Source organism: Asterias rubens, chromosome 5 (genome assembly GCF_902459465.1).
Source record: "Asterias rubens chromosome 5, eAstRub1.3, whole genome shotgun sequence".
In the NCBI taxonomy this organism is placed as follows: domain Eukaryota; kingdom Metazoa; phylum Echinodermata; class Asteroidea; order Forcipulatida; family Asteriidae; genus Asterias; species Asterias rubens.
Window position 1 is genome coordinate 18,714,343 of NC_047066.1, and position 27,630 is coordinate 18,741,972.

The 27,630-nt window shown below is 37.9% G+C and overlaps 1 protein-coding gene across 1 annotated transcript in view; it reads left to right on the top strand.

Annotated features, from left to right (window-relative positions):
• The first annotated feature begins 780 nt into the window (after window positions 1-780).
• Window positions 781-27,630, top strand: part of LOC117291015 (nitric oxide synthase, brain-like) — a 52,955-nt gene continuing 26,105 nt past the window's right edge. Inside the window, exons 1-4 of the mRNA XM_033772612.1 lie at window positions 781-1,040; window positions 15,525-17,507; window positions 25,575-25,708; window positions 26,523-26,685. Coding sequence (XP_033628503.1) covers window positions 16,053-17,507; window positions 25,575-25,708; window positions 26,523-26,685 — 1,752 coding nt within the window. The 5' untranslated portion in view covers window positions 781-1,040; window positions 15,525-16,052. The remainder of the gene's footprint in view (window positions 1,041-15,524; window positions 17,508-25,574; window positions 25,709-26,522; window positions 26,686-27,630) is intronic.

Genomic DNA, 27,630 nt, shown 5'->3' on the forward strand with positions numbered 1-27,630 from the left:
GTGGTTTGGAATTCTCTTTAAAGGGTGTATGTAACTTATGTAGGACAAACAATGTCCACAGATTTACACTAAACTTACACAGTTTGAAGATAATGATAGTAGAAAGCTTCCCTGAAAATATGACGTACTAATGTGCTGTTGTTTTTTGGAAATGAGTAAAACAATGTCATGAAAATAACTTTTGTCTCATGAGACGAAAACTATTTTAAGCATTTTACAAACGTATTTTTATGACACTGTTTTACTAATTTCTCAAAAACTACAACACCTCAGTAACTAATATTTGAAGGGAAGCTTTCCACTATCATTATCTTCAAACCCTGTAAGTTTAATGTAAATCTATGGACATTTTGAAAAGGTACCCAAATCCTTTAATATACATAAATCGAAAGCTGCTCTCATAAAAAAAAAAATGTGCTCAGAAATCGATTAACCACATTGCCTTGCAGCGCTTGTCCAAATCTATTAAAAGGAGGGGGTGCTCTAGCAATATATATCTTATCAATTGCCGTGAAATTTATAAACCGCGAAGCTCATAATTTGGTCTGTGGCTAGGACGTGTGACTCAAGGTTTTGCCATCTAACGGGCGACTTTTGACAGAAGCGCGAGAGAGCGCCCGAGATTCATGCCGACATACGCCCCTAGCACTGATCACAAACTCGGACTTTTTTTTTTTAATAATCAAGGAAGCGGTTTAGTTGTTCACTTGGCAGATTTTCCCCCCTGATGTATGTTTTATTACTGTTGGCTCTTTTTTTTATTGTGATTTAACAGCAGTGTTATGAGAGACAGAGTGTCGTGTGGTTTCGAGATCATTACTTGTCGACTACCCGCGCAGGACCGTTTTGAGTCTAGACCTTACGCATCGGATTTGCGTGGTTGAGGTAAGGGCTGGGCAACATTCAACGTCTCTTTCTGGACCCAAGTACAGTACTGAGCGAAGTTTGCCCCAATGCTGTAAGTGGCGCGTTAATCGCCACTCACGACTCAAGATTCTGCCGGATTGGAAAAACTCTTCCTGGATTTCTATTAAACACAGGTAAGAGTGCATCTCTCATGCTTTTAAACTCATCTGCACAATAACTCGATTAAACTCATTTTCACTATCGTGTGAGACAGAACTTTGGTGGTGTGTACTGTAGTGCTGAACATAGGGCGTGACCAAGCAATCTGTACTGTCGGTTTCAATGTATTGCGAATGCCCAACTGGTACTATTACTAAGTTTCATATATAGACATATGTTACTGAATGTCCAACTAGGATATAGCGATTGGGTTCATACAAAAAATGTCTCTCTGAAACGAACTTTCGAATATACTTTGTGATATTTATTTAACGGTGGTTTCAAATAACTAATTCATTTTCAATTGGAAGACTTGTAAAGATGGACTTGAAATAAACACCCATCAAGTTACAATGTAATTCAACCGAATCAACATCGCTTCGGGCTCTTTCTTATTTTAACGCCTTTATATTTTCTCTGGCCCTTTTTATCATGGTTTTCTGCGCCCTTTAGAGGAAAAAAAGACTTCCGTGCATTTCTATAAAAAAACTTCTCTGGGAATCCGTGTGATAATAGGGCTATGTCAAAGAAATACACCCACGCAAGAAATGCATCCTAGTTGTATCAGTTAAGACGCGGTATTGCTGGTGTTAAATATTGTTCTGGGGTTTTTTTTTTTCTTTCTTTTTTTCTTTCTTGTTTTCTACTCTTTTGGTTCTCCGTTTTTCGCCGTCTTTCCTTTGAAAAGCATCAAGCGACCCATGTATTGGGAAAATCGACGGATGGTTCTTATGAACACAATGATATCATCCAAAAGGCTTTTTAAAAAGCGGTTTTGGTTTCTTCATCAGATGCGGCTGGTAGATTTTTTTTCTTATTCTCATTTTCCCCCCTTTTTTTAAAAGATCTTTTTAAAGGTCGACTAATTTTGTTCCAAAGAGTGGGACATCAAAATCGGAGTAAAATCAAGGACTTCTGATATTAATGAAAACAAATTAAGTCATGTTTAAAACGGTTCTTTATAGTCGAATGATGCGAAAAACCTTAATGGATTTGGTGAGAATGTTCTATCAACGCGCCGCGCTAAAGAGGAAAAAATCTGAAGTCAATCCGATTTAGGGACAGGTCTAATAACGTAGAACAATGTCTTCTTGAACAATGTAGTCTGACGATGCATCACTCAACGGCTGTTTATTGATGAGTGAGAGTCGTCAAAAGGTGTAAATTTCGTATGACTTCCAAACCTATACTGACGTTCAAATGTTGGAGTTTCGTGGTCGAGAGGATGAGAGTGGCACCGGACTCAAGCTTTGTTTCTGATCTGCAGAGTGTGGGTTCGCATCCCGTTGGTGGCACTTTTTTGTCCAATCTGCACTCCACCGTCAATCGAGCACCTTTGGCTTAACGTCCTCACTTAAGGATCCTGCCGAGTTATCACCGTAAACGTAAACGTAAGCTTTTGTCCTTAAGCACGTTACTTTAACATTATTGCTTTGTCCTTTTCGGATGGGACGTAAGGCTGTTGGTCCCGTGTGTTGTGTAACGCAATACGTAAAAAACACTAGTGCACTTATCGAAAAGGGAAGGGTTTGCCTGAAGTTCCTGATCTGAGTGGCTTCATATTGCGCCACACAATAAATCTTGTATAAGCTATGACATTGCGATATGTAAAAGGAGTAGATCTCATAATACCACATACCTTGCAGGAAATATACTGAATGTTAAAAGCGCCTTAAGCGTCACTGGGTGACGAATATGAGCACTTATAATGAGAAGCCACTATTATAATTATTTAAAATCAACCATCCAAGAAAAGTTATGTTTGTCCATTGCGGGATTTTCTCTTAAAGCCATTGGACACTTTCGGTAAACAGTGTTGTCCAAAAGCCCACACTTCGTGTATCACAACTTATATATAAAATAACAAACCTGTGAAAATTTAGGCTCAATCGGTCATCGGAGTCTGGAAAAAATAACGGGAAAACCCACCCTTGTTTCCGCACATTTCGCCGTGTCATGACATGTGTTTACTATAAATCCGTAATTCTCGTTGTCGAGAATTGATAATTGTTTCAATGTTTTCTCAAAAAGTAAAGCATTTCATGGAATAATATTTCAAGAGAAGTCTTTTACCTTTACCTTCTGTAAACCCTGTAAGTTATTTGTAAATTTGTGAACTTTTAATTTTTGTTCTGTTCAGAAAGTGTCCAATATTGCGTTGCAAAATATTGCGTATAACGCACTTGTCTTGCACCATCGCTATAAAGACAGTTCTGAAAGTGTATAATGGCTTTAAGTTAATTTCTTTTGTCAAAAATATATTCATGCATCAGTCAAAAAGAAAGGCTACCTGGATGAATATTGGTTCATGTTAGTGTTTAATTTGTGGTCAATGCTCTTAATACTTGTAGTTGTTTACGTCAATTTTTGCCTACCTTTTAATAATTTAGTTTTTGCTGGAAATTAAAACATGAATGTTCCTCGATTCACCCTGTGGGTATGCATGCTTACAGAATAATGTTCTTAAAATGCTGTTGGGGCATTTCTATTTGTGCTAGCTACACCGGTAGTGTCTGAAGAAATTAAGCAATAATGTGTAACATCATTTTGTTGTTTATTACGTGTTGAGTTTCAAAGCATGCACGTTCTACCATAGTGGCCAATATATTTATGCCTTGAAGCAGGCCACAGTACATGGCTTTCTACAAATGAATTGCCTACAAATTCAATAAGAGATACTTCATGTCATTGCATCTTTTCTGATTAAATAAAGCCATGGACATTCATACTTCCGTTTCAACCGGTCGGCTGTAAGCCTGAAAAAGTAAACGGGTTGTTTAACGCGAAAACAGGATACATCGAAAATGAAGTCAAAGTTTCCCGGTGTCGAATCTCATGGGTCTGGTTCAGTTTGTTAGCCAGAGCAAACAGATTTGATTGTGTCATTCATACTTCGACACTGCTGCCGGATACGGCCATCGAAATGGGCAAATCCCCCGAGAAATTACATGAATTGTAAATTAATCTCGTTGGAGCCTGTTGCCTCGGAGCCGGTTTTTAGGGTGAAATGCGCTGCAGGGTTTGTCAAAAAAAGAAAAAAAAAAACGTCGTATACCTGGGATTCAACAGTAACCTTGGTGCTTGGCTAAACTCAAAAGCTTAACTCATGCTGTCTTTTTAAGATGCGCTAAAGGTTTAACAAAAATAACAGACTGTAGTAAACCTGTGATTCATTGCTGACCTTGGAGCTTCGCTAAACTACCAATTTAGAAATATAAACCCAGCTTGTCTTTTTGAGAAAAATTAAATACACGGATTATTTTTCATATTTAAGATTTGCTCATGAGGATTTGTCTGCGAAAGAATCAAGTTCACAAATGAATAATTTGTTGAGAGATTATTTAGTGGAGTGTATCTTACAGAAGGGTTTTGTACACGGTTGCTTAGATGTTGGATCTAATGCCGCGTGGCAGAACTAGGACAGGGCTTAAACAGTAGTGGTTGCCGTGGACTTAAAAAGGAAACCTCGGGTGGAGAAATTCCTAGTAAATCATGAATGTGGTGTAAAGGAGATTATAAAATTACTCAGGTGTACCTTGTCAGACTTCTTACCATTTATTATGTATAATTCACATCTGCTGTCATTGTAAAAGATGTAAAAAATAAAAAAAATACAGAAAATCATTTACGGTCAAGTGAATCCATGGAAATTAGTAGAGGAAGAATATAACAATAACAAACTATAGAAATATACTGAAAGCTATTGTAAACTAGAGATAGCTCAGTTGGTAGAACGCCGACACGTTTAATAATAACCCAGAGGTCGTGGGTTCAAATCCCGCTTTTCCTAGTCAATTGTTTTTGTTTAACATCAAACCATTTCAAATTTACCCAGTCAGCTTCCCTTGTGGTTTATGAACCTTATGCATTGACGTCATCAAGCCGCCATCTTAGAAACACTCGAAACGCACAGATGTGTACGCGCCTTACGCAAAATTGGCCCGTGGACATCTTCCTCTTGACCCCACGGACGAGGGCACCCTACTTCAACGTCATAATGCGTAAGGTCTATTATTTGACAAATATAAACATTTTTTGTTCCCAGTCGATGTCACAAAAAAAAATTGCACCACTGCAATCGTCATTGGATAATGTTTTCGTTAACATGTACGTTGTGCCTGAGGGCCCAACATGCTCTGCGGCTCCTGGGATGTCATAAGCGACAAGAGTCAACAGTTTCTGTTTGTTTCAGTTCACTTCCAGCTCTTCATTGCTCCCTGTAATTTGTTGACACTCAGCAAAGTGACTGAGATTAATCTCGTATTCGGAACTGTCTTCTTCTTCTTCTTTCCCCTCCACTATATGATGGCTTGTGGGGGAGAATAAAAACATATTATGAAATTGAAAACCAAATGCTTTAATGTTGAACTGAAGAAAAATCGATCCAGGGTTTCACTTTTCCACACAGAAAAACTAGAAAACGGCATTTTTCCTAGTAGCGGGTATTGTTGGTGAAGAGCTTTTCATTGTGCATCCGACAATAGAGATGCACGTGGTGAAGACTTGCATTTTAAATGCTTGTATTGGTTCGAGAGATACATACAATCTAGATCCTCGTGAAAGTAGGTCACATTAGAGCCTTTAATGTATAATAGCAGATAGATAGGTGATGAGGTCGTATTTTTGATGATCAAGATTTTAATTTGACATACTTTTAGAAAGAGAGAAAGATATTTGGCTATACGGCCATCGCAGATTTGTCCATTAACATACATGTTATCCCTCTGGTCGATAGTCCAAACCAGTCAGAGCCTTCACCTTGGGGTGGAAACCCAGCCTTGTGAGTTTGGCGATACCTTGTTAAAGCCATTATACCATTTCTGCACAGAACAAAAATTAGAAGTTCACAGATTTACAAATAAGTTACAGGGTTTACAGAAGGTAATGGTGAAAGACTTCCCTTGAAATATTATTCCACGAAATGCTTTACTTTTTGAGAAAACATTAAAACAATTACCAATTCTCAATATCGAGCATAACGGATTTATTTTAAACACATTTCATGACACGGCGAAACGTGCGGATACAAGGGTGGGTTTTCCCGTTATTTTCTCCCGACTCCGATGACCGATTGAGCCTAAATCTTCACAGGTTTGTTATTTTATATATAAGTTGTAATACAGGAAGTGTGGGCCTTTGGCCAATACTGTTCACCGATGTTGTGCGATTGCTTTAGTGAAATTTAGTTTTGAAATACCATGACTGTGCCAAAATCTATTATATTTTCAAAGCCATAATTCCCCGAAATGTTTCCCCTACCTGTCCAACACTACGGATAATACATCATATGTATTTCCTAGTATGCCTGAATATTGTTTTATTCACAGTCAGAACGCTGGAGTTATAATACACATCAAGTAAATATAGGATAACTTTCACCTCGAGCATGTGAAAACGTTTCGTGTAGAATCATCAAATTAAATGAAGTTCAGTTTAATCAAATGTTCGTATCGGTCCAATGCGTTCGGTCAGTACACTTAATAAAGACAAACCCTATACAAGGAGTGCAATGCCTAGCTTTTTTTATGCCTTCATAAAATAGTACTAATGATTATTGATGTACTGAACCATAATTTATTTTATGCATTACAGAATATGTTTTATATTGCGAAAGCCAAACATTAAACAGACCATCCGTCCAGGGAACAGTAAATAAGCAGGACAGTTCTTTTCAGAACTGAGGAGTCTCCCGAACACCCGAACAATCTACTCCGCGTTAGTAGAATTAAAGGCAATGCTATTGGTAATAACTCAAAATAATTATTAGCATAAAACCTTTCTTGAATACGAGTACTGGGGAGAGGTTGATGGTATAAAACATTTTGAGAAACATCTCCCTCTGAAGTGACATAGTTGTCGAGAAAGAAATTTGATTTCAAGACCTCAGATTTAGAATTTGAGGTCACGAAATCAAGCATCTGAAAGCACGCAACTTCGTGTGACCAGGGTGTTTTATCTTGTATTATTATCTCGCAACTTCGATGACTGATTGAGCTCAAATGTTCACAGGTTTGTCATTTTATGCATATGTTATGTTGAGATACACCAAGTGAAAAGACTGGTCTTTGACAATTATCAATAGTGTCCAGTGTCTTTAAGCAAGACAGTTCTCTAAGAACAAACTCTACCGGGCAAGTAGATACACACATGGTGTTACTGCAAACCAAATATACATTGATACCTCACCATGCAATGCCTCAAATCCTATATATTAAACAGGTACTTGAGTGATTTGTTTAACCGGAAAGCTATTGAAACTTATTTATGTTCTATTATAAATGTATTTGATATTTATACACTTCTGATTTTTCAGAACTATCAACCAACAATTTAGTCCCGAACCTCAAGAATTTTAAAACTGGAAACACTTCTGCCGTTGACGGCGCGTGTCAAAATACGTCATATATATGATATGTTGGTGTGTTATTCCTCCATAGTTAAAATGCAACAAAGTGGCTACACAAAACGAAGCTTTCACGTGACGCTACACTTGTGATGACGTATCATGGCTTTTCGCTAACCTTTCTGAAAAGCGTTGGTTAAGGCTATTTAAAATTACACGTTTTATCTTAAGAAACTTAATTTCCTCATTGATTATTTTTTTTTTAATCAATTTCAGTCAAGATTACTTTCAGTCAAGTAGGTCTTTAATTCAGTTCGTTTTAATAATCTCCAAAATTTCTTTAAAATAATAAAATACTAAGTTTGCAATGAAAGGAAAGTCAATTATATATTTAATTGTAACTCATTGTGCAACCTTCATCCATAATTCTACAGTACTCCCGACATGACTTAAAAACTTGCCAAATCATCATCTCAAAAACCAATCTCGAAATTCAATTTCGTCTCCTTCCCGTAAAAAAAACACACACTGGCTTTAAAAAACTAACATACATGGTTTATTCTAAGCGCATTTAAGACACGGAGGCGACTTAGCGTACATCTACCTCTCTTGACTGCAAGAATTATTTTTCTAATATCGCTGAGGATACGGGTGGATTCCAACCTGTGAAAATATCATGTACGCAAACGTTGATTTTAACACTCTATGTAAACTTTTTCGACCCCGTGATGGCACGTAAAAGATGTCCACCGCAACACTCTCGAAGGTTATTCGAGAATCAGGGTAGGCCTACACCTAGCGGCTGCTAAACGTTGAACATCAAACTGACTGGTAAACTACGCTGTCTTGATTTCAAATTTGAGATATTTGACTGCATGTTAAACAAGCACTGGCCATTTCAGTTTTCTGCTTTGATATATCATGGTTTTGCTTTAAAGCAATCGCACAACATCGGTTAACAGTATTGTCTAAAGGCCCACACTTTGTGTATTACAACTTATATATAAAAAAACAAACCTGTGAAAATTTGGGCTCAATCGGTCATCGGAGTCGGGAGAAAATAACGGGAAAACCCACCCTTGTTTCCGCACGTTTCGCCGTGTCATGAAATGTGTTTAAAATAAATCCGTTATTCTCGATATCGAGAATTGATAATTGTTTTAATGTTTTCTCAAAAAGTAAAGCATTTGATGGAATAATATTGCAAGAGAAGTCTTTCTCCATTACCTTCTGTAAACCCTGTAAGTTATTTGTAAATCTGTGAACTGTTCAGAAAGTGTCCAATGGCTTGAAGGGGACAATAATATTGCGTTGCAAAATATTGCGTATAACACACTTGTCTTGCGCCATCGCTATAAAGACAGTGTTTTCAACGTAGTGCAAGATTTGAGCAATACTAATTACGTTCTCTATGGGTATGATCGAAAACTGAAGGAAATATTTTTAACGGGTTCCTATGTCATATAGTTTTACTCAAAGGTGACAATGTTACGTTGTCAAATATTGTAAAATACACACCTTCCTATAAAATCATTTAGTTGAAATGGTATTCAAAGTAGTGCGTGATTTGAACAATAGTTCTTTATGGATATTTGTTCAGAGTATAAAATAGATGTTAAAATCTTTTGGAGGACATTTTGAACGTGTTCCTATGTATACGCGTTTGGCAGTCAGATCCCTTGACTCCTGTTTCGTCCAATTTTCGTCAATGCAAAAACGTATTTGACTCGTCAAAAGCTTGACATTGGTCATTCGTCAAAAGCTCTTTTGGTCTAGTTTGTGTTGCAGAGTTCTTGTAAAAAATGCTTTTTTTTTTTTTTTTAGTTCAAGTGTGTCCGTGCGTTTTTGTTCCTTTTTGTGTGTGCTGGTTTGGTGTGTGTCTTGCCAAAGGTGTGTGGTTGCTGTTTAATTTTATTCCCCTTTGTGCTTGTGAATTTTATTTAATTATTTGTGTATATAAACTTTTGTTCTCTTAATGATGTCCATTTAGTCTTTTTAAATTATTGTATCATAGTTGTAATTCAGTTTTTATGCTGTGATGGCTATTGTCAATAAACCTTCTATCTATCTATCTACATTGAATAGAAAGGTCCGAGTAGCCCAATATTACGGCACAGCCATCTTGAATTTCTCCCATTGATACCAACGCTACCAAAACCGAGGCTGTAAGAACAAAACGGTCTGGTTCCTAACTGCAAAATGATTATTAGCACTCATTATGTTATTGGAAACGAGGAACATGACCAAGATAGAGGCAGCCCGATAAAGGTCTATTTTATTTTCTGGGACATTTTTAACTTGGCAATGCTGTCTGCTAACCTTTTGCCTATATAATATTATTTTGTGTTATTTTTAATACTTTGTGCAAAGTCACCATTCTCGTGTGACTTCCTTCGAAACATTTTCACCCAACACCAACATGGGTCGATAATAATACAAAGACATTATACACATTTTCTGGGCAAACCTGGGATTGGTTTCAGAATTCTTACAGAAAAGAAATATCAAGAAATATCTGACATTTTATACACTTTAACCTACTCCAAGGCACAAGGTGATATTTTAACAAAAGGGTATGCCCCGTATTCAAATGCCGTTCAGGATGAAACTTTAGACGCGTTTCAGTCCTCCGACCTCACATTAATGAAACATGATTCCAATGTACATTGTACATATAACATTCGATAAAAGGATGTCTGGCTACCATTTCAAAAACATGTTGAGAAAAGGTCATGGTTTCATCGACAGGTGATCTCTACAATGAAGTATTGATGCAATAGGTACAGGTGGTCGCGGTCGAGAGCATATTTTTCATGTTTTTAGGAATTGTTCACACTTTGTGATTTTAAAGTGGTACTTTTATTTTTTCTTTCTGCGTTTGTATACAAAATAAGCGTTTGTGTACAAAGTAACCCTTTTGGTTACTTAAGCTTTGCAACCTTAAATTGACAAGTTTCGATTTGAAAGCTCATTGGCTTTAAGGAAAGACATTATGTAATGACGTCATCAAGCCGGCAACAGATACCCTGTCACACTGGAACAATTCGGCATTCTTCTAAATTGAGAAAACTGAAATGTGGAAACAAAATCTTACTGGAGATTGTGTGGTTACCTTCTTGCCCCTTGTGACATAGCCCGTTGAGCTATTAACCGACCATGGACCAATAGAAAAGCGTAGATTAATTGTACCTGTGAGGCGCTTTGGCCAATGAACAGCCTCCTTTTGAACTCAAGGTGAGGGCGCCATACTTAAATGACGTCACGAGGCGAGGACGCCATAATGACGTCATGTGCATCAGGTCTTTTCAGTGAAATATGTTCGTCTGTAATTTTGTCAAAGTCATCATTTGTTGAAGACCTATAAATCACCGTAGCTTAGCAGTAGTTCGAGACACAAAACACATTCGATGTTATCACCCACGTAAACCTCTTGATGAGATTTTTCACTAGGAAACTAAAAGATGTAAGCCATAAAGATTGAAGAGATTTGTTCAGGCTGGTTTTGTGGCGTTTTTATTTGGAATGAGTAGGAGGGAAATGATTTAAGTCGTATAAAAACCAATGTTGTGAAGAGTATCATAAGATGTTGCGACACCTGTATGCAGTATATGCACAACACGGGCATGATTAAAAATAACCAACGTGGGCAGTTTTTTTTATTGTTGATATTTGAAATTAAACATTGTGATCCTGATATCGACCATAGAGCTCAAACGTATTATTCAATTCAATAAAAAAATATATAATAGATCTTAAATTGGCATCGGGGATAAAGAATATTAATTTTGGTTTTTAGCCATACATCGATGTGTGTTAGCACTGTATACTCAGTACTTTCCCGAGTCCTGTGAAAAAATATCACAGGCATGTTACTCGGGTGGGATTCGAACCCACGACCCTTGCAACTCCAGAGCAGTGTCTTACAAAAAAAAATAGAATCACTGTTGCAAACAACTTACCAACCAAATGGACCGAAGGTATAAATGCAATCCAATTCACATTTTTATTTCCATACTGTCAAAAACACCGCATTACATATTGATCAGGATAAAAAAAACATCGTTGTTTAATTGTAGTCTCAAAACTTTCTGATAATGAAGTTCATACTAGAACCAATTTTTATGTGAATTATTCATCTCTGAAATGTTGTCATATTCAAGAAAACTTTATTTAATAACATGACAAAACGCAGAAGCTGATTTTGTTTCTTACAATCAAAATTACGAACAACGTGTTGACATTCTGATATTTGTGCATGGTTTTTCAGGATTTTCTCCTGACTTTACACACTGGATTAGAGGGAAGGTAATTGTCAAAGACCAGTCTTCTCACTTGGTGTATCCCATCATAACCATAAAATAACAAGTCTGTGAAAATCTGGGCTCAATTGGTCATCGAAGTTGCGAGGAAATGATGACAGAAAAAACACCCTTGTTGGACGAATTTGTGTGCTTTCAGATAAGAATAAAAGACTTCTAGCTAGAAGTCTTTTAATATTTTAGTGAGAAATTACCTCTTTCTCCAAAACTAAGTCACTTCAGAGGAAGTCATTTCCCACAAGGTTTTATACTATCAACAGCTCTGCAATACTAGTTACCAAGTCCGTTTTTAAGTTAATATTTGTTTTGAGTAACTACCAAACGTGTACCTTCCCTTTAAACCCACATTTCCACAGGTTTCTTATGTCATGAACAAGGTTGATCGCATAATATTCACACTATCTGCGACCATTTGGTCAGCTCTACCAATTTCGTATAATATCTTTCAATTTCCATAGGTTTGTTATTTCACGTACGCTTGGTCATAAAAAGTGCAGCTACACGGCGTTGGTATTTACCAATGGTGTCTTCGTACTTTCAGTTTTGCTATGCATGCATTACCCCCTTTATTTAGAACCATCACTGTTGTAAGGTTTTCAAAAAAAAAGTGCTTTGCGTTTCAACTATTTTCGCATATAACGTTTTTCTCTTGAGTTACAGCATCGTTTGAAAACAAAAGTAAAACTAAACAAATCAATAAATAGGTTTACCAAACAAAAATGTGTAAGTGTCTTTTAGGGTCTTGATGGGCACTTATCAAACATATTTTAGACAAAAATAAAATGTAAATTCCTTAAAGAATTTTTAATCTTGAATTTCTGAATGAGTGTCAATTCGATTACGCACATGCAAGACTCTGGTGTTTTAGTGTAAGAGGCTTGAAATGCATAGGACTTCAACGAATGTCTCCGACTACACATCTTTAAATCAAATCAATTTTCGGTTCTGAGTTTACAGAAATCTGGCTGGAATGAAATTTAATATCAAAATGTGATGAAGTGGAGTTTGGTTTTTGATCCAGCTAATCTTTAATGTCATATTTTGTGGCGACAAATCACGTCTTTTAGCGATGTGTCATACTACGATGATTGTTTCTGTAGATTGGATTGCCATAAACCTCAAAATGTGGCATTTAGAAAAGATACTTCAATGTAAATTATTGTAATTTTGTTTTAAAAGTTCAGAGGTCATTTTAAGTGTGGACAGATTAGCCGTTGTAACTATTGTATTTGAACTAAGATTAACACCAATAGCAGGAACTAGACTTGTTGCTTATAATTTGGTATGTGCATTACAAAATATGCACCATTGCACAGCGCGAGTTCACAAAGGGTTAAGACTAATCTCAAGTGCACTTAAAAGCAGTGGTAATTACAATTGGTAATTACTCAAAATAATTGTTAGCAGAAAAACTTACTTGTTAATGATCAATGGAGAGCTGTTGATAGTATAAAATATTGTGAGAAACGGCTCCCTCTGAAGTAACGATCAGAATTAGATTTTGAGGTCCCGAAATCAAGCATCTGTAATCACACATCTTTGTGTGACAAGGGTGTTTTTTCTTCCATTATTACCTCGCAACTTCGACGACCAATTCAGTTCAAATTTTCACAGGTTTGTTATTTTGTGCATATGTTGAGATACCACAAGTGAGAAGACTGGTCTTTGACAATTACCAAAGGTGTCCAGTGTCTTTAAATCTGAATCGCTAAGCTAAGTGTGATATCACAATACAAGTTACTATGGTGATATTGACAACTCAACTTAAGATAAATCTTAACCCTATGTGAAATTGTGCCAAGGTCAAAATGCAGTTCAATATCAGGGTATACAATTTAAATCTTTTTTTCATCCTTAAAATTCACAGAAGAAAATTTAATCAGAAAGAGTTAATAACACCTTTCAACCTTGGAGTCCAGTCCTAATAAATTGAGCCTAACTGACAACTTTTCGAATCCTACTCGGCAAAAAAACAACAACATACAAATCAAGGTTTGATGAAAGGCGGTCCTTTATGTGTTCAGAAGAAACTTCAAATACTCCGCTTTTCCAAATGAAATCATTTGACTGAGCTTATTGTCATAGTTGAATATGAAATAATATAGTCTGGTTTTAATCAATGGGAACGTAAACCTCATATCTAGTACTAAAACATAGGCTGTAGAGCAAAGATGTCGGCCGCGTGATTGCAGGTCCCTTCGATCGATCCTAGCAGAGTGATGAGTAAAAACTCCGCCACACCTTCCTTTTCCCCCTCGCGGGTAAAATCTGCCATGACCAGCATTATCACACTTCCTCTTAGCCGTGCTCAGAGTTTAATCTCCCGATCATGGCGTCCTAAGCATCACTCCTGAGTCGGCCAAGCGCATCGCTGACTATATTAACCCGCCAGGCAGCGGGGAATTTTCGTCTTCAGACCGAGACGCCTTTACAAAGTTATCCGGGGATCCATCTCGGGTCAATATCCGCGTAATAGGGACAGGGGTCGATTTCACAAAGAGTTAGGACTCGTCTTATCTCGAGTTAGGACGAGTAACTCGTCCTAACTTAGGATTAATCTTAAGGTCTGCATGCTACAGTGCAGGGTTGGGACTCGTCTCATGTCCTAAGATTAGTCTTAAAGTTAGGAAGAGTTTTGTGAAATCGACGGCAGGTCGTATACGACCGGAATTACTCCGTATGGAGAGAAGCAATTGTGGAAAAGTTTTGTCAAACAATATACGGACAGCATTTTTCACAAGAATTTTCGTCGTCAGACCGTGACACCTTTACAAAGTTATCCGGGGATCCATCTCGGGTCAATATCCGCGTAATAGGGACATGTCGTATACGACCGGAAATACTCCTGTTTGGAGAGAAGCAATTATGGGAAAGTGTTGTCAAACAACAAACGTTTTACACAAGCAGGCATTGAATAACCACGTAATAAGGAAACGTATTAATAAGGGAATATTGCGTATTGAGATCATCAATACGCAGCATCATCCCATACCATTGGAAGACATTCATACTCCTGTATGAAGAGAAGCAATTATGGGATTTGTATGAGTCCACGTAGACATTGTCAAGCAAAAAAACGGACCTGCGTTTACACAAACAGGCATTGAATATCCGCGTAATAAAGACAAGTTCCCCGATCCTATATGACCGAAAATATTGCGTAGAAATCGGACGCAACATTATCCTATATCATTGAAAGACATTCAATACTCCTGTATGAAGAGAAGCAATTATGGGAAAGTGAAGTCCACACGTAGAAATTGGTAGGCAACTTACGAGAGGCGTTTAACACAAACAGGCATTGAATGTGTTTGATATGACCATGCTTTGTTTATTATGTTAAATTTGGAAAATACCGGACCCGCTTCAAGAAATAAAAGTTACCGTGAACTTGAGGTAAAGCTTTCACAAAGATGCGAAGATATTACTGCAAAGATCTGATCAAAATTATGTAATATGTTTTAACACCGAATGTATTCCTGTATTGAAATTGAAAAACAAAACGATAAAGACTTGTACAAAAACCTCATTATTTCACTTATAAACTCTAATCTGTAATAGATAGAACTTTTGTTTCAGGGTAACGCTGTTCTAAATATTGTTAAAACCCTCATAAAGTCCAATGCAAATGCCATTAAGTTCCTTCATGGAAATCAAAGAACTATAGAACTCAGCCTACGTCATTATAGCACAGTCTCCTCGTTTTCAATACCACGTTGATAATCAAATTAACCTTTTTATACCACAGGTCAGCAATACCTTTAATAACAAAACTGCCCTTTTCTTATTTCTTTCAGCGGTCCCATCATTCTCAACAAGGAATACCTAAACTATGAACACTTCACTCAAGTGGAGACTACGTAATTTGAGCGTCCCCTCAATCAAGTCATTAAACGTCAACAGCCGTCAACTGGTAGTGAGGTTATCCCAACGTTGAACAGTGTCAACTACGCATAGAACCGTAGCGTAATAGGCACCACGTGCTTGCTGCTCAGGTCAGTGTTCGGTTGACTGTCGTTAACGCCAATTTGTCCATGGTACATTGGATGCTGTGTCATCTGTGAACCTTTGGAATGTGCCAATTAAGACGTGAAGCCAAGCCACTGTTATCGTTATCACTGTAAAATAGTGATGCCAAGTTGACGGAGTTACTCATCTAACAATACTGTATATCTTGATAAATCAACTGGACATACACATTATCAGTGACCATTTATCAACTTTTATCCAAACACAATTTGTCCTCAAATTCAGACAATCCATAAAAAAAACGATCGCCCATGTTCTTCAAATCTTAACTTTTGGGACCATTGCGACCACCAGCCATGGATAACGAACCCAACACGTTCACCGTGCGCCTTTTCAAAAGACCGCCACACGGACTTGGATTCTTAGTGCGCAAGCGCAAAACCAACCCTCCAGTCATTATATCTGACCTGATACCAGATGGAGTCGCGGACCAATCAGGTCTGATCCAAGTAGGGGATATACTCTTAGGTGTGAACGGGGTACAGCTAACCGATGTGCCCTATTCGACGGCTTTGGAGGTGTTGAGGAGTGTACCGATGGATTCCCCTACCGTGTTGGTCATGCGAGGGCCCGACGGGTACAGGACACGCCTTGAGAGTATATTGACCCCGGATGGATCAGTTAAAGTAGTCCGTGTGACTGAGGAGCCTAACACCGATTCACTACCACGGGATAAAGGGGTGGGGAAGAAGCACAAGGGTCAGAGGGATGTTGGGAATAGCCCCCCACCGGTGGGGAACTCGGTGCCGTGTTGGCAACAGCGCAGCACCACACCCACCTACGATGGGAATGCTTATAATAGTCAAGGGTCTAATTATGGATCAGCGCGTGGGAGAGCTACTGAGGGTTCCTATCGCTATGCTAGCCCCATACGCAGCAGCAGCACCAGCAGGACCAGGAGGGACTCAAGCCGCTCCCCTGCCCGTGCCAGCTTGCCCGGTAGCCCCGTCCGGGGTTACCCGGGCCCATACCGTGACCCATCAGCCTGCTGCTGCACCCCTGCCCGGCACCAGCACTCCAACACCGCGCCCGATTTCCAAAACGTCTTAGCGTGGAACGGCACTTTCCCACGGGATGTATACCAGTTCCGAGTCGGCATCGAAGACCTTTACAATTTCGACAGCAGCCCCCGACCGTCTGTCGACTTCGATTACGAGAGCGATCGAGTCCAGTCAAAGAACTGTGTTGTCCCGCACCTGGATGGCTCACGGGAGAAGCTCATGAGTGAATCGGTGGGCACACAATGGCCGGAACGCGTCATTTTTGTGCAAGGCTCGTCGCCTCCGTCAGAGACTATAACACCGTCACCCGTGAATGGGGTTGACCTCTGTGTGAAAGTCACTGAAACTGAGCCACGACTACATATAGGGAGGCACAACAACGCCACTCAGATCACTACAGTGGCAACTAGCCCCGAGCCAACAACCATGTCCACCACTATGTCCACCAGCGTGAAGCTCACTCAAAATGGCCACACCAACCTATCAACGGACATATGCCCAGTACCTAAAGACACCTACAAGGGGGATCTTATATCTGCAGAAGTCAACAACAATTCCATGAAGCCGGTTAAGGTTCAGACCGCTGAGATTGAAGTGCAGACTGAACTTGCTGGACCGCAAGTCAACAGCCATCAGTCGTCGGGTAATCATTCATCGAGCAATGGAGCGGGAAAACCAAAGTTTGTCCGCCTGAAGAATCTTCTGGATGGGAAGCAAACGACGGACACTCTCCACCAGAAAGCCAAAATTGTAAGTATAGTTTTTAATGAAAAGTTTAAAAGGCAGTGGACACTATTGGTAATTACTCAAATTAATTATTTGCATAAAACCTCACTTGGTGTTACGAGTAATGGGGAGAGGTTGATAGTATAAAGCAATGTGAAATACGGCTCCCTCTGAAGTGAATTAGTTTTCGAGAAAGAAGTAATTTTACATGAATTTGATTTCGATACCTCAGATTTAGAATTTGAGTTCTCGAAATCAAGCATCTTAAAGCACACAACTTCGTGTGACAAGATTCTTTCCTAGTTATCTTGCAACTCCGACGACCAATCGAGCTCAAATTTTTACAGGTTTGTTATTTTATGCATATTATGTTGAAATACACCAAGTGGGAAGACTGGTCTTTGACAATTGCCAACAGTGTCCAATGTCTTTAAAAACCACAAAGAAAACTGACGTGGTAAATTTTAAGACAAATTTGGGTTTAGCAGAAAAAAAAATAGCTGAGCGGGATTTGAACCAATGACCTCCGCTTAAAATTAAAATTGAAGTCTTATAATAGCGCACGTATGTTATATCTACCGAACAAGGTACTCACGGCTCTTAGTGTTGTACAGAAAGATTGGTTATTTTAATAACTTAAAAGTTATTTTAATAACTTAAAAGTTATTAATTATGAGATCCAATTATGTAGCACCTTATAAGGATTTACAGGGTGCTGTGGCGCATACAGCAGCCACAGCCAGGGAGCACCGGGGCGAACCCCCTTTTCGATAAGTGCACTGGGTTATTTTACATGCGTTACGCAACACATTGGACCAACGGCTTTACGTCCCATCCGAAGGACAAAGCAATAGTAAAGTGTCTTTCTTAAGGACACGAGTGTCACGGCTGGGGATTCGAACCCACACTCTGCTTTTTCCTTTTAACGGTTTTAACTGAAGGTACACGTTTAGTAATTATTCAAAACAAATATTAACTTAAAAACTGACTTGGTAACGGCATTGGAGAGCTGTTGATAGTATAAAACATTGTGGGAAACGACTCCCTCTAAAGTAACGTTATTTTGGAGAAAGAGGTCAATATTTCTCACTAAAATAATAAAAGACTTCTAGCAAATTCGTACGACAATAGTGTTTTTCTTTCATCATTTTCTCGCAACTTTGATGACCAATTGAGCCCAAATGTTCACAGGCTTGATATTTTATGATTATGATGGGATACACCAAGTGAGAACACTGGTCTTTGATAATTACCAAACGTGTACAGTGCCTTTAACCAAAGTTAAAAGGAGTCCAAATCAAAGTCTACCAAAGCTTAATAAAAAAACCTGTTGAAATTTCCACCCAAAGAATTATGAACACAATGTTCTTAACATGTTTCTGCCGACATTCTTGTTCAAACACAGTTGTTAAAACACAACAATATTATTTGCAAAACACGCCATATAAATAATGATATGTGTTTTCTTTGCAAAGGCTTGTTGTGCCGTTCAAATCGTCCTTTGATTTGCCACAGCGAAAACAAAAATGTTATTAATGGATATTGTAGTAACTCACAGACAAACATTTGTTCGCAACAATTGTGAACAATATCAACAGCAAGTCAGATTTCAGCATTGAAAATTTTTATTTTTATGGAAATCTCAGAACCCCCTCGAGGATTAGAATATTTTACTCCTGTAATTTTGCAATTTCTAGAAACTCTTAATTTGTCTTTTATCCAATGCTCGCCATTTCTTGACATTTTAACCGTGCGGGAAAAAATATTCTTTGTGGACAAAAGAACTGTTATCCTTGAGGTTTTTGGTGGCATTTTGATGACATTTGAGGTTTTTGCAAAGCGAATCTCAAAAACCTACTCGGCGTCAACACTTTCAGTTTGAAGTCAATTTTAAACATTGAGGTGTCGCTAAAAACTATCCTTACTCGTAAAGAGCTAAATATACATCAATATAATTTGTTTGTTATCGGTCGTTTTCCTGTGTGAAATTGTCAACAACTTATGTGTGGAGTCTTTTGTCAAGTGAAAGGGTCAGGTACAAGTTTGGTAATGACTCTGAAAATTATGACAATAACGTACTTACTTTTTACTTTATACTATAAAAAAATCACTTTCCATCCCTCAAAATTAAAAACCGAGAAGCATTACTGACGGCAACATTTTCTCAGATTGTGTGTTTCGAGATTATGCTTCCTGTGTGGACAATACCGCTCCAAACTGTTGGCAATATGTAACAAATAATACCATCTTTTAAAAATTACTTTTTCACAGGTTCGTTTTTGTATGGTTACATATCTACGACTATAATTGAAACAAGCAGTGGGTTCCATTTATCAAATGTATACAATCCGAATTAATGTTGGTTTTTACCCAAACATACACCGATGTGTAATAGCACTGTATACTCAATACTTCCCCGAGTCCTGTGAAAAAAATATCACAGGCATGTTACTCGGTTGGGATCCAAACCCACGACCCTTGCAATTCTAGAAGGTCGTGGGTTCGAATCCCACCCGAGTAATATGCCTGTGATATTTTTTTCACAGGACTCGGGAAAGTACTGAGTATACAGTGCATACACATCGGTGTATGGGTAAAAAACAAAATTAATATTCTTTATCCCCGATGCAAATTTAACACCTCTTGTATACCATCCTTCAAGTTGTCACAAAAAAACCTCTCTTTCTCCAAATTATGTTAAAGAGCTAAATATATATGAATATTGGGCCTATATAAACGGTCACTTCCTGTCTTTAAAAGGATGCTAAAAAGCCAACCACGACGACTCCATGAAAACCTATTTAGATTCGAAACCCGAGAAAGTCGACATAACCGAAATCCGATTCAAGGGGCTGCAATCCTGTGGTCTTTTAGAATCAACACCGTTACCCAATCGGTTTGTATATGAAAGGTGATGAAGCACAGTTGACGCTTTTAACGGCACTGGATTGTCAAAGACCAGTATTCTCACTTGGTGTATCCCAACTTATACATAACCTGTGAAAAATTGGTCTCACTTGGTCATCGAATTTGCAAGAAAATAAGGAAGTAGAAAACACTCTTGTTGCTTCTGTGTGTGCGTTCAGATGCATAATAAAAGGCTTCAGCTGAAGTGATTTATTATTTGAGTTCGAAATAACCTCTTTTTAAAAAACTACGTTACTTCAGAGAGAGCCGTTTCTCACAATATTGTATACTATCAAACAGCTCAACCAAGTAAATTTTTAAGCAAAACATTATTTTGAGTATTTACCAGTAGTGTCCACTGCCTTTAAACCGGTTTCTTTAGGCAAGGTATTATCATTCTAATGCCTGTTGAATGTAGACGATAATATCAACCGTTTCATTGATATTTCGAGAGGTTTACGTGAGAAATAAGAAACTGTTTGAAGCTTTCTTTAAGAATGACTTCCGGGTTTCTTTTGTATAGTGGCATCATGTTTCAAAGTGTAATAAGTCCTCTGTATTTTTTGTTTTCTAAAAGGAACGCTTGGATTTATGTCAGGCAACAACAAAGAATTCGTTTTATGTTTCATTAAGGGCTTAGAATCAATTCAAATTTGGTTATTAAATAGAATTATATATAAACTTTTGTAATTTCTTTTTCAAAACGATGGTTATTTTAAGGTTTTAAAATCACTGGACTTGACAAAAATTGGGATTTTCTTGTTTACAAAAGTTTCAGTCCTAGGGTCCAATACTTAAAGGGAACATTATGCTTTAGTTTTTTCACTTTTCGATTGTAATAACAGTATATAAATTGGTCCCATGTGTTGTGTAACGCATGTAAAAGAACCCAGTGCACTTATCGAAAAGAGAAAGGGTTCACCCCGGTGTTCCTGGCTGTGGCTGCTTGATGCGCCGTAGCACCTTGCAAACCCTTGTAAGGTGCTACATAATTGGGTCTCAGACTTCATCACTGCAATAACCTATCTTTCTGAAAGTTTGTATATACTCGGCGCCTTGAGTACCTTGTTTGGTAGATACGTGCGCTATATAAGACTTTGATATTATATTATTATATTATATATAAAACTAACCTGTCAGAATTTAATTTCAAAATGTTGTAGTTTTGTATAGATATTGCCGAATGTCCGGAGCAGTTTTGTCCACACAGGAAGAATAATCTGCAATTGAAATACATCATCTGAGAGATGCGATTCTGACAAAAGTGCTTCTCAGACTATTGATTTTTTTGACATATCTTTTTAATTTCTAGCGACAATTCAATTATTCTCAAAAATTGCTGTATACTATCGAAGACTATACTGTACCTCTAATAAAGTACGTTTTAATTGCCAATAATTTAAAGAGTGATTACCAAACACATACATTCCCTTCAAAACGTTGTGAAGATATGAAAGACTTGCTCAAACAAATTTGGTTAAGGAGATGTTTGAGAAACCTAGTTTCATATCAAAGTGATATGGGGTTAGAGGAATAAAGAACGGAAATAAATTAAATTTCTCTGCAAAGACATGGGTTTCTCAACAATCTTCTAAAGATACATTCAAGTTTCTATGTAAGTGGAAACTTTGAACCGTCTCTTTCCACAACTTCCACACCACTTTAGAAATCTTAAATATTTACATCGACTCGAATGTCACGAAACGTCTCGCTGCCAACGGCACCACCGCGAAACACACTCCCCGAAAAGTCACTGTTTGCCTTGGCGCTGTAATTTCAGCCAAGTAGCTCGTAGGACTATACAGGGTTATGTTTGATCGACCCCCGGGGTCAACACGCTCGTACCTTCCTCGTACCCAGGGTGTACTCGTTCACCGCCCCCTGGCCACCTTCAAACTACTGACTTCACGGTTGGCCTACATCATGGTGGCTTTTGGCGCCAAAAAGTCCTGTTGAAAAGTTGTCTGCGTCAGACGAATTCCAGCGCTTGTGTTTTTATCTTCTGTTATGATTAAAAAGAAATGACTTGGACTCGTCAATAGGAGCAAAAACTCATCAGTATTCAATGAAATTAATGAACCATGAATGAGGTCCCCACACTCCTGTACACCAAAGTTTAAATGAGCAAATAGTACGTATAATTACCACAAAGTTTCGTCAAAATTATTCACTTTTTATGGGAATTAATTAAACAAGGACTGCACACTCGTAAATTGTTAGAACGGTCGTAAATGCACGTCTTGAAGTGTTTGAGGTAACCTAAAGAAATCACCCAATAGACTTTGATAGATTTACCCAAATAGACTTAAACTAACTATATGTATTCTTCCCGTTGAAATCATTGTTATTTATGAAATTTGTGTTAGGCCTATTCTTACTTTAGTTTACCTAGCAATGGAGAACAGTTCATTGACAACTAATGGGGATACCCTGGTTAAACAAGACGAAACATATAAATAAAATAAATAGCAAAGCCAACACTTAAACACAAACTTCTCCATCAAAATGTCTTTGGTTATACAATTTGAACACCTTAAAAATGCATCTCTGTCAAGCAAGCACTGTGACAAATCTATACATTTTGTTTTAAATTTTTAACTGATTCTATCAAACCCATGAATCTTTATTGCGGGTCCGAAATGACCGTCAGCGACCCCTAAGCCTCGTTACAATGCGGCTTGAAATGACCAAGAAAAATATCATTTTTATCACTATGTTTTTTACAATTAACGAATATTAAAAAAAAAAAGATAACCCTGCATCCCTATTTCTGACAAGAATTACTTTTAAAGTTTCGTTCTCGGATACCAATCGTAGTACTTTCTAATCCCATACAATGTTTCTAGAATTAATGAAGTACTGAATAACCCAAAAGACCTGAACAAGTCTTGCGAGCACTCGAGTGTGCTGGGTTTTTTTTTTCTTCTTCTTTTTTCTTTAACAAATTAAAGCACTTAACGAAGGAAAAGAATCAGACATCAAAGTTTCGTTTTCATCTAGTACTTTCTGATCCCATCTGAAAATAATAAAGTATTAAATAACCAAATAAACTTGGACAAGTCCTTGATTGTGCTATTTTGTTTCTTTAACAAATTAACGCACTTAAAGGCAGTGGTCACTGTTGGTAATTACTCAAAATAATTATTGGCATACAACCTTTCTTGGTGACGAGTAATGGGGAGATGTTGATGGTATAAAACATTGTGAGAAACGGCTCCCTCTGAAGTGCCATAGTTTTCGAGAAAGAAGTAATTTCCACGAATTTGATTTCGAGACCTCATATTTAGAACTTGAGGTCTCGAAATCAAGCATCTGAAAGCACACAACTTCGTGTGACAAGGCTTATTTTCTCGCAACTTCGATGACCGATTGAGCTCAAATTTTCACAGGTTTGTTATTTTATGCATATGTTGAGATACACCAACTGTGAAGGCTAGTCTTTGACATTTAACAATAGTGTCCAGTGTCTTTAACGTGAAAGACAATGTTCCCAAAAAGGTTGGATACGCATGAGACTTGTTTCGTCTATTCAGAACTCTTACGGGTAACCTGCTACCCCCCCCCCCCCCCCCCGCGAAGAGAAGACGAAACCTGTGCAATCAATCTCACATTAGACGGTTTCTATTTGCCCCCATCCGGCCCCATCGGCGAGTACTGACGCAAACTGTTTTATTTTCCCCCTTACCCGGTCGCCTAAACTGAAACCTTAGTTCAATGAAAGCCGCTTCAGTTCTGTCAACGGGGAAACCTGAGTGCTCTTTGGCTTTTCTGACGAGATCATTTTCCCCTTATTTCAGTGACGATCTAGCCATGAATCGGTTATACTGTTGTTTTATCTTGGCAACTGAAAATAAATTATTATAAAACTATTAAAATGAGTATTAATTTTGGTTTTTACCCATACAACGATGTGTGTTAGCACTGTGTACTCAGTACTTTCCCGAGTCCTGCGAAAAAATATCACAGGCATATTACTCGGGTGGGATGCCTGTGATATTTTGTTCACATGACTCGGGAAAGTACTGAGTATAACAGACATCGGTGTGTGGGTAAAACCAAAATTAATATTCTTTACCCCGATGCAAATTTAAACATCTATAATTATAAATATATTATCGAAGTTCTGAATATTATCTGTTTTGGGTTATTTTTGTCTGTAAAAAAAAAATGAATTGCTTAATCATAGGTGTTGTTCTTGAGTTTCGCTTGAGAAACAAGGAGTTGTTTATGTTATTCCATAGCTGGTAATTTTTTTATAATTTGGTTTTTATCCTTACACCGATGTGTGTCACGCACATGATGAATGCTTTCCCAAGTTCTGTGGACCAAAATAGCTATAACAGTAAACAGCAGTCAGATGTTCTAAGGGTAGTTCGTATTTGAAAACTCTTCAATTACAAAACCTTTACGGATTTGATGATAGATAAATTTTAAGGTTTTTATTACCAAAAGTATACCTTCCCATTAAAGACACTGGACACTTTTGGTAATGTCAAAGACCAGTCTTTTCACTTGGTGTATCTCAACATATGCATAAAACAACAAACCTGTGAAAATTTGAAAGAAAAAACACCCTTGTCACACGAAGATGTGTGCTTTTAGATGCTTGATTTCGAGACCTCAAAATCTAATTCTGGGGTCTCGAAATCAAATTCGTGGAAAATTACTTCTTTCCCGAAAACTACGTCACTTCCAGAGGGAGCCGTTTCTCACATTGATTATACTATCAACAGCTCCCCATTACTCGTTACCAAGTAAGTTTTTATGCTAATAATTATTTTAAGTAATTACCAATAGTGTCCTCTGCCTTTAAAGGGTCTTTGTACTTTTTCCTAACAAAAAACACAATGTCCACAGATTTACATTAAACTTACACAGTTTGAAGCTAATGATAGTAGAAAGCTTCCCTTGAAATTTTACTTACTAAAGTGCTATAGTTTTTGAGAAATGAGTAAAAGTAATAATTTTCGTCTCAGATTTAGCATGTAAAAACGCATTAACCAGTTATGCTATGGTTTTGGTATAATATCATAACTTTGAAAAAGTACCCGAATCCTTTAAAGAGTTAATTGTGTGCAGGCTCTAGAATCGAAAGATGTTTTTCTCATACTTGTTTAGTATACAGCAGCTAAAGCTTTTTATAAATGATGTAATGTTGTGACCACCCCTTGTTTCGTTTTGCAGCCGTTACAATGTTCAGAAAGTCGGTGTATGGGATCCATCATGTTTCCTCCAAGAAAGGCAGGACCCCGCCCCAAGGAGATTGTCTTAGAACAGGCCACGGATTTCATCAACCAGTACTACACCCACATAAAGAGGTACACAAAAAACCACGCCCCTTTAAAGGGAAGGTACACGTTTGGTAATTGTCAAAGACCAGTCCTCTCACTTGGTGAAGCCCCAACATAAGCATAAAACCTGTGAAAATTTGAGCTAAATTGTCATCGAAGTTGCGAGAAAATGATGAGAGAAAAAACACCCTTGTTGGACGAATTTGTGTGCTTTCAGATACGACTAAAAGACTTTCATTATTTTTTTGTGAGAAATTAGCTCTTTCTCAAACTCTATGCTACTTCAGAGGGAGCCGTTTCTCACAATGTTTAATACTATCAACAGCTCTCCAATGCTCGTTACCAAGTCAGTTTTTAAGTAAATATTTGTTTTGAGTAATTACCAAACGTGTACCCTTCCCTTTAACAATACCCATTGATTCATTATTTATTTATTCATTTTGGCTTTTTTTGTAATCATTACAATACAATTTACAGAAGACTTAGAAAAACATTCAGGGCAAGTATTACGAAAAAGAGGAGTTTGTAGAAATGCACATAAGCAGCAAAGAGCTTGACAAAAAGCGAACCAAATCATTATCTAAAAGAGCAATCCTCGTATCCCCTTTTATCTACAAACCATCCCCAGGTTACAATCTTCCCTTTAGTCTGCCACAACCTAATTTAGACCTCATTACGAAAAAGAAAAATGAAACTTAAGAATGACAAGTGCCTGAGCCCTCTGTATGCCATCTTTCTTACACCACGCCCACTGCTTGTAGGAAGGTAGAAACACTTCTTAGGAACTCAAAGTTTTCAAAATACAGAATAATTATGAACTTGTGTTTTTATTTTGAATCAGAGTGGACACGCCCGCCCACAAAAAGCGATTACAAGCCGTGGTCGATTCCATTGAGAAGAAAGGCACCTACGACCTGACGGAGACGGAACTCATCTTGGGCGCCAAAACCGCATGGAGAAATGCGCCTCGCTGTATAGGCAGAATACAATGGACTAAACTTCAGGTATACAAACAAACTTAAATAATGAGTAGAATTATGTTTGAAGTATAATAGAGGACTTTCGGGCCGCTTGGTGGCAGCAGACTTACCAGGTAAAATCCATTGTTCTCGGTAATGTGCGCGTGCTCAGAACTACGTAAACGATGGACATTTACCTAATAAGTCTGCTGCCACCTAGCGTTCCAAAGTTTACCTCTTGAGTTTATACAGCCACCGTATTTTCAGCCTTGCATATGAAGTCACAAGCTCATAAAGCGCCCCCAACGAGGTGAAGGAGAATTCATCTCTGGTTGAGAGTTGTGCGTGGCACATAGCCTGAGTACTTGTTGACAGCGCGGCACTTCTGGCAAGACAGTCTTACTCGAAAAAAAATGACATTTTGAGAAAAGCAAGTAAAGAAATAAGATCTAAAGCCATACGGGCTGAAGGTGTAAAAAGAGGCCGAGATATTCATGTCTTATTCAAATAACAATAATAACAACAACCGTATTTCTATAGCGCCTATCACCTCCAAAAGAAAGTATGTAAGCGCTCAGAGGAAAACAAAAGAATAATTAAGCATATGAAGATTTAAATAGATATGTTTTGAGAAGAGTCTTGAAACTTGAGATAGGGGTGGCTTGTTTAATGTGTAGAGGGAGATTGTTCCATGAGTGAGGAGCAGCAAACTGATAACTACGTTGACCATATGCTTTGGTGGTAATTTAAGGAATAACAAGGGTGTCTTTGTTAGCAGAACGGAGGTTTCTAGTAGGAGTGTATGCCTATATGCCATTAAAATTTTGAAATGGAAAAAGAGTGTAAGTATTGGAGTAAAAATTGCGCACTGACTTCGCCATATCACGTATTTACTTGCGGTGATGAATCAATGAAATTTCCACAATTGTACGCGCAGTGCCCAAGAAATGAGCCAATGAGCAACCTCCTGTTGAACTCTACGTTAGGGCA